The sequence below is a fragment of the Lactuca virosa genome, chromosome 2, assembly GCF_052849685.1.
Source record: "Lactuca virosa cultivar CGN04683 chromosome 2, Lactuca_virosa_CGN04683_v6, whole genome shotgun sequence".
Taxonomy (NCBI): Eukaryota; Viridiplantae; Streptophyta; class Magnoliopsida; order Asterales; family Asteraceae; genus Lactuca; species Lactuca virosa.
This window is the reverse complement of record NC_136427.1, coordinates 262,772,118-262,791,483: the sequence shown is the minus strand read 5'-3', so window position 1 is coordinate 262,791,483 and position 19,366 is coordinate 262,772,118. Positions and strand designations below refer to the sequence as shown.

At 33.5% G+C, this 19,366-nt stretch overlaps 1 protein-coding gene across 1 annotated transcript; it reads right to left on the bottom strand.

Annotated features, from left to right (window-relative positions):
• Positions 1-16,777: 16,777 nt before the first annotated feature.
• On the bottom strand, positions 16,778-18,418 carry LOC145158462 (uncharacterized). The gene is made up of 4 exons (XM_079077356.1): positions 18,045-18,418; positions 17,807-17,952; positions 17,240-17,632; positions 16,778-17,151 (listed from the first exon to the last, which is right to left on the bottom strand). The coding sequence occupies exons 1-4, from the start codon at positions 18,416-18,418 to the stop codon at positions 16,778-16,780; spliced, it is 1,287 nt and encodes a 428-aa protein (XP_078933482.1).
• Between the last annotated feature and the right edge of the window lie 948 nt (positions 18,419-19,366).

Here is a 19,366-nt window from a genome sequence, read left to right as displayed (position 1 = left end):
TCTTGATAGTAAGGGTATGTAAAAGTACGAGGGGTGCACAATTCTTTTAAGGATTGCACTAATAAAAGAACTCATTTTGACGACAATTCCCGACACAAAATCCATCACTAAAAGGGTTACACTGACATATTTATATTAAATTTACATTTATTAGGACTTAATCTGACGAATTTCCAACGGATTCGTGATGGATTTTGACGAATTTACATTACATTTTGCACTTGACGGTAAAATTTGAGGAGTTGCCCGAGCCACCCCGGGACACCATGTAGCTCCTCCCTTGTGTCAAAGACAATATCTACTTGATGTCAATAAAAATTGGTAATATACGATTAATATGAGGTTATATGATATGATGATTTTCTAGTGTTTTGTTAGTGGCGGACGTAAGAATTTACGGACTAGTGTCACAAAAAATATCACTCAAACATATACTTGTAGTTGTTACGGGTGAGCATGGTAAGATAAAACAAAGAGTAAGGAGAAAGAATTGAACCTACAATCTCATGATAAATAGCCATTGATTAACCAACAAACGAGGAATCTATTTGTGCTTATAACTCACTGGATATATACACACACACACATTGGGTTTAGAGAGCCACATGTTAACCAACTGAACCACATGATGCTTTTTGTTATTAATTGGAAAAACAAATTTATATTAGTCGTTGCACCTTAATATAAAAAAATATATTTTTTTACATTTTTTTTACACTAAGCCGAAATCGAGTAGTGACCCGAGAACTCGGGGAACCCCCTAAATCCACCACTGGTTTTGGTGCCAATTGTAACATCCATAAAAATCATGCCAAATTTAAACTTTTCAAAACATTTCAAAACCAATGATTATTACAAAACTTGTTTTCAAAACAGTATAGTGTCAGAGTATCCTATAATCAAATCATGAAAACATGAGGAGGTGTACGATCACGCCTTCGCCTTCCCGCGATCATCAGAAGTACCTGAAACAAAATCAACAACTGTAAGCCCGAAGCTTAGTGAGTTCCCCCAAAATACCAACGCCATACAGATCATATAAACAAACAACATGCATAATGAGTCATCAGCTTGACTGGACCGCCTCGCAGGCAATCAGTCTATCTGGACCGCTCTCCGAGCCATCGACACGTCTGGACCGCCTTGCGGGCCTTCAGCCTATCCGGACCGCTCGTCGGGACTTCGTTCTGACTAGTATGCCCTCCCGGGTCTGCAGTCTATCCAGTCCGCCCTAGGTATGTTGGCCTAAGCACAAAGCATGTCCGCCTCAACCTAACCCCCAATCAAACAAACACGTGCACATACATATCATACGCTAGCTAGCATGTACAAATGTTTCATACAGATCTAACAGATCACTAACATGGCAACCATCCTATAACCAGGATACAGATCTTACCGATCACTAACATAGCAACCATCCTATAACTAGGATACCGATCTAACAGATTACTAACATAGCATAATCCTATAACCAGGATACCGATCTAACAGATCACTAACATAGCAACCATCCTATAACCAGGATACAAATCATAAAGGGCCGGTCTTGGTGCCTTAGACCATGTTGATATAGTGAGAAGAACTCACCTCACAAGTAGCTCGGAATGATAATGTCAAACTCCTCCAAATACAGCTCCCACTCCAACACCTACATCCACCAATGATCCACTTCCATAAATTCCCAAATGACTAAAATACCCCCAGAAGTTAAACTGGTCAACCCTTGGTCAAAGTCAAAGTCAACGGTCAAGGTCAACAGTCCATGTTGACCCAACTCGTCGAGTGCAACTCACTGACTCGTCAAGTTCTTCCAAAACTCGAGAAATTGTGAAAACCCTAGTTGACTCGCCGAGTTTCCAGGCAACTCATCGAGTCCATACAATGTCCAAATGTCGGGAAAAACCCTAACTAGCTCGTCGAGTCCTCTTACTGACTCGCCGAGTTCATGCAGAACCAATACAAACAATCTTCATCTGACTCGTCGAGTCGGCCAAGCAACTCGTCGAGTCCCTTCAGTCCAATTCTAATCCAGACGTTTTTAAGCTATCCCAAAGCTCCATATTGCAGATCTAACCTCCTAGGGCATGGTTTCCACGTAAAGTTACAAACTTTACGTACATGCATGGTCCTAAATGCCAAAACCAAGCTAAGGGAAAGGTTTAACCCAAAGAGAAGGGCCAATGCTTGCTAAATTTGATAACTTTATGACTATAGGAACCAAGAGGAGTCCAGATCTGAAGTTACAACCTCAGATCATGCTCAATACCCGAAATAACCCACAACCAACTAGAAAATGGCCCTATTCCTTTGCATGAAGAGATCTAGCTAAAGATAAGTCAAGGTAACGACTTGTTACCTTCAAGATGATGCCAAGATGAAGTAGAGTCAGATCCACAAGCTTCTCTTTGCTCCAAGCTCCTTAGACTTCAAGCCTTCTTCACAAAATGCACCAAAAGCACTCTTTAAATCTCACAAACACTCAAGAACAAGGTCTAGACCGATTAGGGTTTCTGCTGGCCGTCAATAGGTGGTAAGGGGTTGGAGGAAAGGACTTAAGGTCCTTTAAATAGGGTGCAAACCCTAACAAATTAGGGTTTCCATGCACAGACTCTACTCGTCGAGTCGGGGTCCTCCGACTCGTCGAGAAGGAGTCATAAACCATGCGGGCCAACTAGGTTCGACACGACGAGTTGGGGCCTCCAACTCGTCGAGTTCCCTCAGCAAAATGAATATAAAGCTTTTGAAAATTATACCTGGGAGTCAGGGTGTTACACTAATAGTTTGAACCGGAGCATGATAGCATATTACGAGTAAGATATGAAACTATGTGGTTATGGGATCTTAAACAAATATGTATGCACTAGTGGTTAAATGTGGCTTGACTGAATATGGATTAAACTATGTAGTTACTTCTAGGAGGGCATTTCTAGCAACAATAATGTCTTATGTAATCAAACAAATGTTACATACTAGTTCTTTAATTCTATAACTGAAAAAAAAAATTGAACGGCGAAAGATTTCATTAAAAAAAAGGACAATGAAGCTATCAAGAAATTAGCATGGTACAATGAGTTTATGGACCACAAGTCGGGAAAAGGGATGTGCACGAAACTAACTAATCTAAATTCCACGGTTTACGCCTATGTTTTATCCAAGAAAAAAAAACACAACCGAATGTTTTTCAACCGATTTGATAATGTCCAAATTTGAATTTCTAAAGATGATATCGTTACGAGCTTTCCATATATACTAGAAAAAAATTCCTATAAGTGATTATACCGAGCTTCTCCAAGTTGAGCTAATTGTGTTAGAAGTTGTGTATGAAAAGAAGCAAAAAAGATCAAATCAATGAACCGAGGCCTTGATTATATCACTATTTGTAACATCCATATTTTCGTACTAGGTACACCCAAAACATTCTTTATTTACAATCTTATACAACATTTTGGTGTCACTAACACACCGAAATACAAGAAGTTATCACCAAATTGTACTAGCATCAAATACACGATCCAAGTCGGGCGCTACAACAACCTAACCAGCAACATAACAACAACAAAACACCCTAATTCGTAAGGCTTAGTGAATAACAACTACAATAACATATGATCATATATAAATAAACTTATCGCCAGTAACCTACACATACTGGTAATTTGTAACATGACTCCTTATGAGACCTACTAGTAATATTTCATAATAATGGTTATTGCCTTGTAACACCGTTAAGGCTAACCAACGATTCACCACTACTACAATATACACTTTTGGATATACTCTGTCCAAAGTAAATACACCATGTTTATCATATACTTTGTATATCAACTATCATCTGATATTATTTCACTAGACTACAATATATCATTACCTTAGTGATGCATAATATAATAATATCACAATATATCTAATCCACGTATTGTGTAACAACACATATCAATAGACATATGGTGTTAGAGTAGAGTTACTCACCTTCTAGTTAGTATGGCTAACTCCTGATTCATTCTCTAGCTTCCGTTGCCTCTCAGCTTGCCACTTTACCAACACCTATTCAACAAATAACAAATTCCTTAGAACATGTCACAATCTGCTACGAGTTACACTCCATGACCAATTGTCACCAAACTAATCAAACTCCATAATATAACTACTATTGGCTTAACCTTATGAGCTATTAGTTAAATCTCATATTTATACAATTATAATAGTTAGGGTTTATAAACCACAATAAGCAATACATGGAATTCAATATGTTAGGTTTATCATGAAATCCATAATAACATCATATTATGAATTCTAACAACTAACTTGGGTTCCAACAACCCTTCGTAATTGAAGTATAAAACATGATAACGTAATAACTAAACAAGAGGATACCTTAGCTCGGTCGACAACTCGTACCCTCACGTTCTAGCACCAACCTTCCAATCATAGTCCCGAGAATTAATCTCTATCTAACTTTCATCTGATTTCATTTGTTCAAACTCTCCATATGAACATCAAAGAACCATTTATATATGTTAAGATACTGAGGTGGCGCGTCATGCCATCTAGTGGATGCGTCGTGCTCAATGTCATACGTATCAGTCGTTTTCCACGTGTCTTACCAACTTGCCACGTGTCTCGAACTCTCAGCACATGTACACCACATGGACACCCGATGCATCACGACTATTGATCCTCGCCTCGTGACATTTGACCGTTGACTACGGTTGAGTCGACTTGACCCGACACGTTGCGTCAACATAAGGGCGGTCACGCCTTCCCAAAAATGGAAATCTACTTTATAACTTGTCATATTCTTCTTCTATTTCACAATTGTACACCAAAAACACCTTTTGAAAAAGTTTAAAGGAAACTCCACCCTTTATTTCTCTTACTTGTCATATAACAAGTTATACTCCTTGGTATAATACATGTTACGAAAAACGGGTATTACACTTCCTTAAGGAATATTACCCCCCCCCCCCCCCCCCCACTAGGTTGTTTATGGATCTAGGCTAATTCCTCTCGACTCTTAGGACCTCCTTGATTTTTAAGAATTGCAGGCAACGATCTTGCAAATTCTTCTCATGAACATGGTAGAAAACATTTATGTGATATGTAGAAGAATGTTAGAAATTCAAACTAAAGAAAATGGAAGCAAACTTCATGTACTCTTAACACTAAACCCCATCAGTTGCAACCCTTCATGAACATGTGTCATTGTTTAGGAAAACTAGAAAAAACTACCTTTAGGTTTCCCTCCAAAATAATCGAAATTTTTTTAACCAACAGTTAACGGAAATTAACTATTTGTTAAATCTAATGACCAAAATGTAAGGATTTTTTATGTGTATTTGCAAAATGATAAGTGCTAAGTGCTAGTCATTGATGATTAACATATAATACCTTAACTATATAATAATTTCTAGAACCCCTTAGTCCTAGTCACATTTTGGAGTTCCCTCCAAAATACTTTTCAAAGATTTAAATGGGATTTGAAGTAATATATCCACCAAAAGTTTCTTCACCCACCTAAATGGGACATTCGTGAAGAAATACTGACAACCGCATAATATATATATATATACATATATATATATATATATATATATATATATATATATATATATACACACAATAAATACTATATGCTCTAATAAAATGATGCACACCATGTTTAGTCATTAGTTGCTGATTATTTGGTCATATGATTTGTTCTTGTGACTTGTATGGTATGTTGAAAGAACAGTGTGAGACTAGGAGTCTGATTGATCGGTGTGAGGCTGAGGGTCTTCAGGGGTTCACGAAATAGTGTGAGATGGTGAGTCTAACAGATCCACGTGAGGCCGTAAGTCTTTAGGTGTTGATGGAACAATGTGAAGTTGTGAGTCTGACGGAACGATGTGAGGTCGTGAGCCACTAGGTGGTATGAAATATATAGTATTTTGGGGAACTCACTAAGATTTGTGCTTACTCTTTACAATTAAATGTTTTTCACGTTCTTTTAGTGACAAAACTGTATTCGCATTTGATCATCGTGTTTTGTTTTTTCGCAACTCTGATATACATTTGACATGATTCATGGTTTTGATTTGATGGATGTTTTTCCTAAAATATTTATGATTTCAGTTTTATTTTGTTTTTCTTCTAATTGTTAAAAGAAAACTTTGGATGAAAAAATTGGGATGATACAACACTTTGACAATCCAAAAGTTGAGGAAAAATATGTAAGTTCTTATTGCTTAAATTTATAACTACATTTTTGTTTTTTTTTTGCTTCAAATTAGAAGTATATTAATCTATTTAATCATGTTTTTAAAATACATAATGCTTTAGGGTGTGAGCTTGCAAATCAAACTTAACTCTCTGCCTCCTCAAGCAGACTAACCCCAGTGAATGATGGAGTCCTTTTTTGAAAGGGTCATTAGTCGTCGATAGGGACTTGTAAAAGACAATGGATATAAACCTTTTACAATCGGGTTCTATTAGTTACTTTGAGGGGTAGTCACAAGTACCATAAGATACACATGTAAATTATTTAACATACTTATTTAGCAAACTAACTTATTTTCAACATATTTAATTTCAAAGTCTCATCTAAGGATCGATTAATGCATGTTAATTTGTTAGTTTCGATTTGTTTTTAATATTTTTATAAGATAGTTTAGTGCTTTAGTAATTGATACTTCTATTTATGTAGTTAGTCTCATATTTTGATTTATGTTGATACTTTGGTCGTTTCATACTTTGGTAATTGTTAATTTTGTCTATGTTGACACTTTTGTAGTTTTGTAATTTTGTTTATGTCAATAGTTTGGTAGTTTGGTACTTTGGTTTATGTTGAGATTTTGATAATTGTTGGAAACTTAGTTTGGTTTATGTGGGTATTTTGGAAAATTCTTTTTATTTCAGTTGTTGTTTGAACTTATAAATTTATATATTAATGTATTATTATTTCGAGTATTGCTTGTACATATTTATTTTGTAATTAGATCTTCTTGATGGTATTCTTAGTAACCCAGAAATAGAGTAGGATTTGAAGACATGATTCGATCGGTGTCGACCCAAAATAATAGTGAGAGAAGTTACAAGAGGAACAAGAATGATGGGGACCAAAATAATGAACCGTCCGAGTAGTTTTATATTTCATAGATGTTTTCATATAATAAAGAACTTTAACATCATATTTTTGTACTAGCTTATGGTTTTTTATAATATTGTTGTTTTCTGCATTTTTTTTATTGTCGTTTATGCATTTATGTGTTATCTGGGTGTTTGAAAAATAATATTTTAATTATTAATTTTTTTTTTTGCATTATTGGTAACGTTAGTATATGACATTGAACAATAGGGGATAAACCATTAATATATAAATGTGAAATATTAGGGGCGACAAAGAGCAAAATGGGCGACACCTTTACAGGCAGAATATTAGCGATGACAAAAAAGCATTAAGGACGAAGTATTGGCATCAACAATTTTGAGTATTAGCGGCAGCAATCATCGTCCCTATTGCCCTTAAATTTTGTAGTGTTGTCCTTAAATTTGTAGTGTTGGAAAGACACTAAAATGTACAAGTTGAATATTATAAATTAGTTCAAAGAATTAATAATGTGTTTAATCTAATTTATTAAATTGTTGATTTATATATATATACTAGGTATGTTTGCGTCCCGTGCTAAGCACGGCCCACAGAGGATAATTTGAGTATTTCATGTACCGTTTTGTAAAGTGTGTTGTGCTAATAACCAAAAAAGTGAAAGTGCAATGCTATAAATGGGTACTCAATAGTACTTTCATTCCATAAAAATTGCAACTTTTGACTATCTGTAAAATATACGAAATATCTGTATCATATCTTTGGTTATTTATAATAAGGATTGCTGAAGCACCAATAGCTTACGCAATGGATCATTACATATGACAGAAGGTTAACTCTAGAAAAATAATGAGATTAAGCAATAAAGCAAAACTTAAGATGGACGATTGATTACCGTTGATCATAGAGTCCACAATGTTGAAGCCTACAAGTCAAAAGAAAGGCCCAGCTGTCCCTGTCAAATAGACTTTGAAAATTATTGGTTCTTAAAATGACCTGCAATCTGATTGAATCTGTATCCTTCAAAAGAAGAACACATGCATATGTGTATGACCAATCACCAATCCAAGATCGCATTCACTCTCATGAAAGGTGGCCATATAGGTGAGCTTGGATATAATTGTTCTTGACAACCTGCAGGAAATTTATGATTTCTACCACACTTTTCTGCACACACTTGCTCCCATCTTGATCCTTGGTAATTAGCACTTCCCTCTGAAAGTATTAAGATAGCAGAAGTGAAAGTCAACTGATAGAAAATTTAGTAGACCTCTAGTTAGAATAGATATATAATAATTAGTTTTTTGTTTTTTATAACATCCTACTGTCATTTGGTTATTCGCAATGTCATGTTTATTCAATATGATTATATCATTTTATAGATATTAATGACAATATCCTTACAATACAAGCATAAATATCACCTGTGGCAAAATATACATGGTAAAGTCGGCAACTGTTTTTTTCTCACAGTATTTAAAACCTTGTAATCAAATATGCTAAATTCTTAACAAAAAATCTGAACAGTTTATTACCATAAAACAATATTAATATAATATATGTTATGCGGTGGGTTGAGAGAATAAGCAGTTCCTTCAAAAATCCAATAGATTACATTTATAAATAAATAAATAAATAAAAACTAAATAACCAAGACTCATCTTGAACATATCACCAAGTATGTATGAAATAAAATGAAGAACATGGGAGAGACATCTCTGTGTGCACATTGCAATCATTATCTTGCTCTGATATGTTTTTCTTTTTAATTTTTAATCAAAATTTTAAAGGAATTTGTACTTGATGTTGGACGCATCTGCTTTTACATGCTTATTCTTCAAATGGATGGAGCAACTTTAAGTTGTTCTCATAATATGTTCTCGGATTTTAGCCTCATCAATTAACTCTTGGGCTTTCGTACACTAAGCTTCGAGTAATCACTCATCTGTAGCACCCACACTTGTTCAATTAGGGGTGTTCAAAAATATCCGTATCCGAAATTCCGATCCGAAATTCAGAATCCGAATTATCCGAAAAATCGGATATCCGAAATTTCGGATATCCGATTTTTCGGAATCAGAATTGGATAGTGTTTTTTAGATTTTTCGGATAATTCGGATATCCGATATCCGAAAATTTTGATTTTAATTTATAGATTATTTGTTATTTTAATCACATATGTCTTTTAATATGAATGTTAGTAACTAAAACATATTCATAATACTCTTAATTAAATACATATATTAATTCATATGCCTTTCTAATTTAAAAATAGTCTTTCTAATATAAAAATTTTCAAATTTGAACAAAATTTCAAATTTTCAGATATCCGTTTTGGTATCCGAATCTGTATCCGAAATTTCGGATACGGAATCGGATACCAAAATTCAACTATCCGAAATTTCGGATATCTGAAATTCGGATATCCGAATTTTCGGATATCCGGTTATGAACACCCCTAGTTCAATGTGCCATTAGTCTTTTATGCCTTCCTCAACTCATTGATGTTTAAATTTACCATCATCAAGATTACAGCCATACAACCACCTCTTTTTCTGTTCACTACGCGACTTAAAAAAAGGCAATTATATTGATTTGCATTTCATATCAGTTTTAGCACATAAGCACCCGCTTAGGTCACCGACACCAGCCCCAATTTGGGCCTTTGCATCGATCCTTTTAGTACTTGAAAGTCTCCATAAATGCTAACATCATTTTGTTGGCATCTACTCATTAAAACACATGTACTTAGATTTTATAAAGAGAAAGTTATATGAAAAACAATCGAGCATACCCTAATTTTTTGAAAGAAATTCAAAAGCATCAAACTGTTAGAAAATACCCTAATTTAGAAATCATATCATGAAGAAAGAGCTTCATCAATTGAAATAAACTCCCAACAACATCAAACTGTTCAACAAACCCTAATTCAGATTCATCCACAAAAAAAAGATAAAAAATCTTTGATCTATTGTCAACTGAACTCCGAATAACGTAAAACATATAGAAATAACCCAAAATGCAAAGAAAACTCTTTAACTTGATGAAAAATCACAAAACCAAACAGTGAATACATATCCAATTTCTGATTACCGAGGAAAAAGATTAAGTTTTTTTATGAAAACACAAAAAAATATAAATACAAATAAAAAATCTTGATGTTTTGTCGCCCATCCCTTACATGTCATTTCCTACATTATTTTATATAAAAGTAAAAATCTCATCTTGCATGTAGGAAATCAAAAGAAGACAAATTTAGGACAAAATAAATTTCAAGTCAAAATCACATCTATTCTACAAAATGGGCATTTTCTTAATTCAATAAGAAAAATCAAGCTTCAAAATTCAAGACTACAACAAACATGGAATGTATATTGACTTTAGATGGCAAAAAACTTAGAATATACCGCAAATACCGAACAATCATCTGATTTGTTAGAAGAAACTTTTGTTTAAACCTTTCTTCTTTCAAAAGTCCAGCTTTCTGCAGCTATACATACACTCATAAACATCAACCTTTTTGTAATTAAGAGGCAACGAAAACATATCACCACTATAATCATTACCTTCCTGAATTGTTCACATATTGCTTCTCAGATCCAATCATATGACTCCTAGCATGTCTCCACGTAGCTTAATTCTACAACTTCTGCTTCATTTTCATTTGCCATGTATTCAGCATCATCATCATCCAGGTCAACTGACATGATCTACCTGAAAAACAAATCTATCAAGAAAACTATGGTCATAAAACAACCATCTAGGGCTCATATGTTCATAAATAACAATAGGAGGCCACTATTTAGTATTTTGGGATCCATTCTTTGATTGTGATTTCATATTTGAGTGTAATTACTTTGAAGAATATGCAGTTCCTATGGAAAGCTAGTGCCAAAGTAATATTTGGAAACAATAAATCAAATATATCATGATTTTAAATCAAAAGAATCAAACGACAAACCAATTACATCTTCAAAACCTCCTTTCTAAAAAAACAAATAATCATTTAAAATGGAACATGAATTGACTTACAGAGGAGGAACGATGGTATACCCAGTAGTGGGAGAACGTGTCACCAAGAGAGAATAGAACGTTGGTGGGAAACAAGAGAACAAGAGCATATGAAACCGATAGACTCGAATCTTGAGATGTATCTGCATTTTATAGACGGAACCGGATGTAATCCGAATCCAACCACCGTCTCAAATAAAAAGGTATGTCTCTTCTGAGCGTTCTACCGGTTCCAAACCATCAGAACGCTTCGCTCAAATAAAAATTCCTGGTTGATAAATCGATACACAAAGTGGAACATGAGGCGGTGTGAATCAACTTAGGGTCTCCATGGCGTCGTTCAAAAGGTTGGTTACGTGCCGTCATAGGAACCCTCCAAAACTAATGTAAAAGGCACCGGACAAAAGGGCTTATATATATATATATATATATATATATATATATATATATATATATATATATATATATATATATATATATATATAAAAGGTTGATTACTTCACCCAAGTGAACATTACTAAACCCTAAACCCTAAATTTAAACCCTAAACCCTAAACCTAAACCTAAACACTAAACCCTAAATCTAAACCCTAAACCTAAACCTAAACCTAAACTTAAACCCTAAACCCTAAATCTAAACCCTAAACCCTAAACTCTAAACCCTATTGTGTCGATCTAGAATTTTCATCTTGAAGTATTAATCGTGAATCCATTAACAGTAATCTTTATATAGTAAAACAATGTATTTTTAAGGGGTTTAGTACCTAAGCTTAGGTGGAGCTGTAATGTATATTCCCTTTTCCCTATATATATATATATATATATATATATATATATATATATATATATATATATATATATATATAGGCTTAGGTTATTGTGTTCTAACTAATTATTGTATGAATGTAGGAATGATTGTAGGCCAATCATTTTAGTTATTTTAAGAAGGTGATTAATAAATATTATTGAATTAAAAATAATTGAAAAATACCATCTAATTTCATTGTAAGGGTACTTTAGTCAATTAACATAAATTTAAAAAGGGAAACTTACGGATTTTAGGAAATAATTAATTCTTTTAACTTTAAAAATTCAGACATTCTAAAAGAATGGGTTCATGATTATCTTGAAAAAAACATTATATTATGAGAGAATACTATAAACATACATTATCAAGATTAATAATTTTTTAATGAATACATATATTATATCAAACAAATTTTAATATTTTAGAATGAGTAAGTACATTTATTCATAAAGAACACAACTACGAACATAAATTACATTCATTCTGAAAGAATACGACTAATATGGTCCAAATAATAGAATTATAAATATTCTAACAAATAACATTTTAAAATATACAATTCTTGAACAAATGCACTTAATCTTTTTCAATGGTCCAAATAATCGACTTGATTCCAACTATTCGACTTGATTCCAAATATTCTAACGAAAATGTAATGTATTATCGTAAAAATGTACTTCTTGGCAAATATGTTTTTTCTTGAACTCGATTCCAAGTCTTCCTTTTGTATGTGATTGTATGTTCTGTAAACATTCTGCCAAAGTGATATGTAAATATTCTGCAAGAATGAGTGATATTGTAAATATTCTACAAGAATGATACACTAACATCAAAGACCATGTTAACACAAACAGAGCCTAATGCCAAAAGGAATGAGTGATATTGTAAATATTTTCCAAAAATGGTAAAATAAATTACAACTCCAATGAAAAAGGAATCCAAAAAAGAATTTAACTTTATACAAAGATAGTTTTGCCCCTCTATCATATCAAACCAAATGTTAGAATTTAGAACCATGTGAAATTTTAATAAGATGAAGAAAAAAAACTCAAAAAAAAAAACATTTTAACAAACACCTATCAATCAATCATAAAATTACTGACAATAAAATGAGATATATCTTTGACTCCTTCCCTTGAAATGATTCAAACAAATGTTAAAAGATTCAAACAAATGTTAAAATTTAGACAAAACTTCAAAAATGGTCCCTGTGGTTTCCGAAAATATCAAGTTTAGTCCCTAAGTTCAAAAAACCTCACAGATGGTCCCTGTGGTTTCAAAACTTTTAATGTTTAGTCCTTCCGCCTAACTCCGTCAGCTTTCTACCGTTAAGTGAGGGGTATTTTCGTCATTTCAATATCCGGGGACCATTTATGAGGTTTTCTCTTATTATCTTAATTTTTTTATTAAAAAAAAGAAAAAATGAAAGAAATTTGATCTCTCTCTCACTCACACACACACACACACACACACACTCTCTCTCTCCCCCCCCCCATTGCTTTGAGACTTGTACAGTACGTATTCTTATAGCTTCATCTTCCCCAAAAAGCCAAACCAACTTTGACCTTGAATAATCATCGTATCCATCAGATTGGGCAAGGAACAGACGAACGAAAGGCAGATCGATGGGAGGTCCGGTGCGGCTGGGAAATAACGAGGAAGGAAAAGGGTGTCCGTCGAGACCGATAACCCCTTGTTGGTTTACGCCTCTTCTTCATTGATCGGGAAAGGGAAGAAGGAACACGAATGGAAGCAGTCAAAATGGTGGTCTGATGGTTAAATAGATCGCAAGAAGGGAGTCGATCTCCAGCAAACTCCCCTTGGCTCTTATCTCGTCGTCGGCGATCACAAATCGAGGGGAATGGGAAACACTGGATCGAATGGAGAAAGAAGAATGGGAGTAGAGGTGGTTCGGTGGGGGGTTTGGACAATCGCCAAAATGAAGGAAGAAAACGAAGGCAACTTATGATGTTGGGTGACTGTTACAGCAAGGGGGTTGCTCTGGTGGCCTCCTTGGTCGTTCCTTCTCTGTTCTATTGGAAAAACACGAGGGAGGAAGGGAAGGAAACAACGAAGTAGCAGCGGAGGGAAGCAGCGATCCTCAGGGGTGTTTGGTTGTTTCCGATCAACAGGAGGAGGGGTGGAGGAGGGTTGTCCCCATTTCGTCTTCTGGCTGCTCTAGTGACTAAAACGGAGAAGCCGTTTCTTGATTTTGTGAATGATTTCATTGGGGTTGCTAATCGATTTCATGTCTGTTACTCAGGCTCAATTTCTTTGTGAACTTTTAGGGAGGAAGAGAAGGATGGGATGGAGATCGGAGTGTTTACCAGAGGAACCGGTGGTAGAATTTGGTGGTGACAAACGGTGAGGAATGATGCGATAGTGGGGGCAACGAAGAATGATTTGATTCACGAAAGAGAGAGAGAGAGAGAGAGAGAGAGAGAGAGAGAGATGGTGTTTAATATTAAATAATTATATTTATTTTTTATTTTTTTTAAATTAAGGCAAAACTTCATAAATGGTCCCTGTGGTTGTGAAATGACAGAAATGCCCTTCACTTAACGGCTAAATGTTAACGGAGTTAGCGAAAAGGATCATTTGTTAAAAGTTTTGAAACCACAAGGACCATCTGTGAGGTTTTTTGAACTTACGGACTAAACTTGATATTTTCGGAAACCACAAGGACTATTTTTGAAGTTTTGTCTAAAATTTATGATGTGATATGATTGAAAATATAAAATTTCCAAAAAGTTCAGTAAATTTTCAATGCTCACCTAGACTTAACAAAATGAGTTCTACAGCGAAGCTTTCACTAAAATCTCTATAAAATGAAATGAAGAAGAGGTAATTTGGGTTTTTAAAATCATATGCCCATTTTCATTTAAAATTCCTAAACAAAAACTGAAATAGTTGTATGTACAATTTACATGGTCTGTATCCAAAGTTCCAAACATAAGTTGTATATTCAGTTTCCACGGCTTATTTCGTTACTTTTATCATCCCCTATAAATTCAAAAACTAATTAATCAATTTACATAATTACCCCCATCGAGAAACCCTAATGCCAAACGCCGGACATCACAGAGAACGAAAAAATTAAGCAATTTTAAAATTGATTGATATCATTATGTCGACTAACACTAAGAACCCATAATTAAAAATATTAATTTCTTAGTTTCTTAGTTGAATTAAGAGAACAGAAAATTAAATCGAATGAATGAATAAATACCGGAGTGAAGGCGTAACGATGACCGGGATTGACGATAACGCCTGGGTTGGTGTAAGGAGGCAACTGCGGACCTAGTCTGGTGATGAAGGCTTGTGTGACGACTATGGAGAGGGAGGACGAAGAAGCAGTAACGACATGATGGCGATTAGGGATGATACGCATGGATTAAAGACGAGATTGAGCGATGATTTTTCTATAAGTACCCCTCATTTTCCAATCTCACCATTGACTGATCTTTTGTCTTTTTGTTGTTTTTTGTTTTTTTTTTCTATTTTGTTTTTTAGTTGTTTTTAATTCTTTTTAATTTGTATTATTATCTTCCCTAATAAATAAAGAATTTTTGTCACTTGTTAATTTCTTATGCATTTGGACACATGTAATTTTGTGGTTAATTCTTAGAAATTAATTTCCACTTGTCATTTTGTGGTAATTTTTGATTTTCTTAATTAACTATCTAATTTTTAGGTTATAGAAAATAATTAATGTGTCATTAATTTGTTTCCCTATATTTTCAAATTTTAATATGTTCCTTCAATATATATAATTCAAAATTGACATGTTTTTTAGTTCATTAGGCAAAATGGTCTATATAAAAAAAATAACCATATTTTGTTGTTTTTTATTGATATTTAATGTTTTCTTTAAAAAAATATTTAAAGTTTATATCTTCATATATAATTTTTTTTAAACAACCCGTGTAGTACACGGGATTCACACCTAGTTATATATATATTAAAGTTGTGGAAGAAAGGAATAATAAACTTGTGATACTTTGTCCAAGTTTGGTCTTTGGTTTACATATTCGGTCCCTGTACTTATTTAATTAATTTATTCATGTCCTTTTGTTTGTGTTCCATTCAACTTCCCATTTTTTTGGCAGAATTGGTCCCTGTATTATTGTTGGAAGTTATGAATACTAAATTTGGATGTTTTTTGGCAACTTTGGTCATTATTTTTTAACCATTTTGACACTTTTGGTCATTGCAATCAATATTTTTATATTTTTTTGGAACCTTTTAATATTTAAAGTTTGGCCACAAAACTTTAACGGTTTGACAACTTTGATCCCTTTTCTAAAATTTTGTTAATTCCTACCCCTTTAATTCTTTAGCCATTTTCACACTTCTGGTCCTTGCAGTCAAAACTTTTACATTTTTTGTCCGGGGCAAAGCCCGGACTTTTCATCCTTGCACTTTCTATGTCTGTCATATTTATCAATTCGGAAACAACATTGAAAGCTTCTGGCCCCCGCGTAGCGGGGGTAACCTTTCTAGTTATTATTATTATTATTATTATTATTATTATTATTATTGTTATAAATTTCGTATAAAATTTTAAAATTCGGACAATATTTTTTTTTGTTTTTAATTCTTTTTTAATTTATATTATTATTATTATTATTATTATTGTTATAAATTTCACATAAAATTTTAAAATTCGGACGATATTATAAATTCAAACGGCTATATAAACTCAGTTTTTAAATATTTTTTTATATTTTAATATTAATATTATTACTGTTATTATTATTATAAACTTCAAACAACATTTTATAAATCGGACATTATAAATTCGAACGACTATATAAAATCGGAACAAAAGCAAAGTTTGTCCCTATTAATTACGGATATTAATTGGTACGGTATTACAATTGCGTATTGCGTGGTGCGTTATACAGATTGAAAACATTTAGTCGAGCACTATACAATGTTTCGCATGCAGCCGAATGTTCTGATCTGTATGTACGGAGAAGCCTGGACAAAACATCAGGCATTGGATATGCTCCTTGTAAATCAACCATTACATAATGGTTAGGGTGAATGTGGGCGATAACGACATATGCAGAGTTTGGTATGTCTTGCGGGCCATATCGATGTGGGAACCACGTTGAAGAACCTTGTTTGCTTAGATAAATAACGATAACACCGTATCTGTTAGCAATGAGTATAGCAGTGTCTGGCATAATCAACCAATACTCCGATACCGCAAAACCCGATCGAGAGTAATTCAATGAGTGGACTTATGCGGTTTAAAAAATGAACATCATCATAAATCATAGTGTACTCTTGATAGTGTGATAATAACTTGTTGTATAGATCGTAACTACTTTGAAGCCAATCATGTTCACTACGACCAAGAGCAACTGCTATAGACCGAAATCCACAATTTCCATCTCCTTCGACATTTGTAATGTTCCTGACGTATGGATGAAATTGATGTGGAATTTCATTCATAAGTGGGATTGAAGTATAAGATGGTTGATCTTGGTTAAAGTATGAATTGGACATTGAATGTTCGCGAAACGAGTACGTGCTATGCCTCTCTGGTTCCCGATTTAAGTCAAGGTCACTAGTATCCATATTATCTGTTCTATTCGTAGAAAAAATACGTCTACGAGTATTGGTAGGGGTGGGCGTTGGTATAGGTGGGGTGTTGTGGCCTACATTTTTGGACTTTTGTTTGCTCAATCGTGGACGTCCACGAGTATTTTTATGAACATCTGAATAAACAAGTAATTTTTTAGCATTTTATTATACAAATTAATATATTAAAGAAAATAGTACCTGGATCAACAACTGTAGTTGTTGATGGTGAAAATATGTCCCACAATTTTCTGACATAACTATGTTTCCGTTCATTTGACTGTTCAACGTAGCTTTCTTTTAATAACTACGTAGCTTTCTGTCGATTATGGCCTTTAGACAATTTAAAGCCCAAATGTAATTGGATTCTTTTTCCTTATCCATGAACCCAAAACCAATGGAAAATGTCGTGTTTGTTGAAGTAACACCAACAATCTCCAAAAAAGGCATGTTATACCTATTAATAAAAGAAAAATAATTAGTATAGCAAACATATAAGGCATGTTACACCTATTAATAAATACAAAACAATTAAAAAAATATTTGTACTTGTTAGTCTTGTATGTGACATCCATCATCATAATCTGTGGAAATGCACGCCATATTTCCAATGATGTTGGGTGAACAAAGAATAGATCTTCCAAGGCATTGGTTGTATCATTTACACGATGGTTAAATGTATATCCTTTTGAATGCAAAAATCTGAAGACAACTTGCATTTGACTTCGATCTCCACGTTCATCCATTTGAAGTTTGTAACACTCATTATAAATTGTTTTCAGTGTAGAAACACTTTTGGAATTTTGTCTCTTCAGCGCCGATAGAATATCCCGTGCAGGCACATTGTTTATCTTCATTTCTTCAACCATTTTTGATTCATTTAGGGTTAACCTCCTTGCAAATGGGTGACCCTCCATATACATTGCTGGTTCATGAGTATGTTCATCATTTTTAACATTTAACCTCCAAACATCATCTGACTTATAGTAACAAACAAAAATTTCGAATGGACAATTTGTTTTTCTGGACCCTGTATTTTTAGTGGACGTCTCCGGACCTCTTGATACACCACCCCGATCACACATATATATAATTTTTGAAATATATCCATATCCATATCCTTTTGTCTTTGTTCTTTTAATAACAACCACGTATCCAAGAGACCGTGCCGTTTCTTGCACCCACTCCGTTAAGTTTTCACAACTGCTAAACACCTAACAAATATAAATATATATTTGGCCAGTTTAAAAGAATTCCACTAAAAAATAACATATAACAACTTACGATTAAACTAAAATTATCTATCAAAAATACATACCATGTTTATGTGAAAACTTGCCATAAGGACGGAAGGAACGACCGATAATTTTGTGAATCGAATGAATCGAACGAATCGTTCGTTTATATAATGTATAAAGTTCAAGTTATGTCAAATCAGCTTCTTTATTATTAAAGATAAAGATAAAGATAAAGATATATCAAATCAATAATAATAATAATAATAATAATAATAAACGAATAGTAATATTTCTATTATTAGGTGTACAATAATTACAGCTTCTTTCTCAGTATGGGAATCTTTTGAATTTGGAAGATGACAAACAAAAAATTTATGGTAAATATAGTGGATAAAGAAAAGGAAAAAGAATCCAATGTAAGTTCGAAGTGTGTAAAAAAAGAAAAAAGGTTTTAGAATTTTTATTTTTCTTAAAAATAAAAAACGTTTTAGATGTATATAGCTTAAAAGTTGCTAATGTAAGTTCGAAGTGTGTCAAAAAAAGGTTCCAAGTTCGAAGTGTGTCAAAAAAAGAAAAAAAAGTTTTATTTTTCTTAAAATCGTTATATATATATATATATATATATATATATAT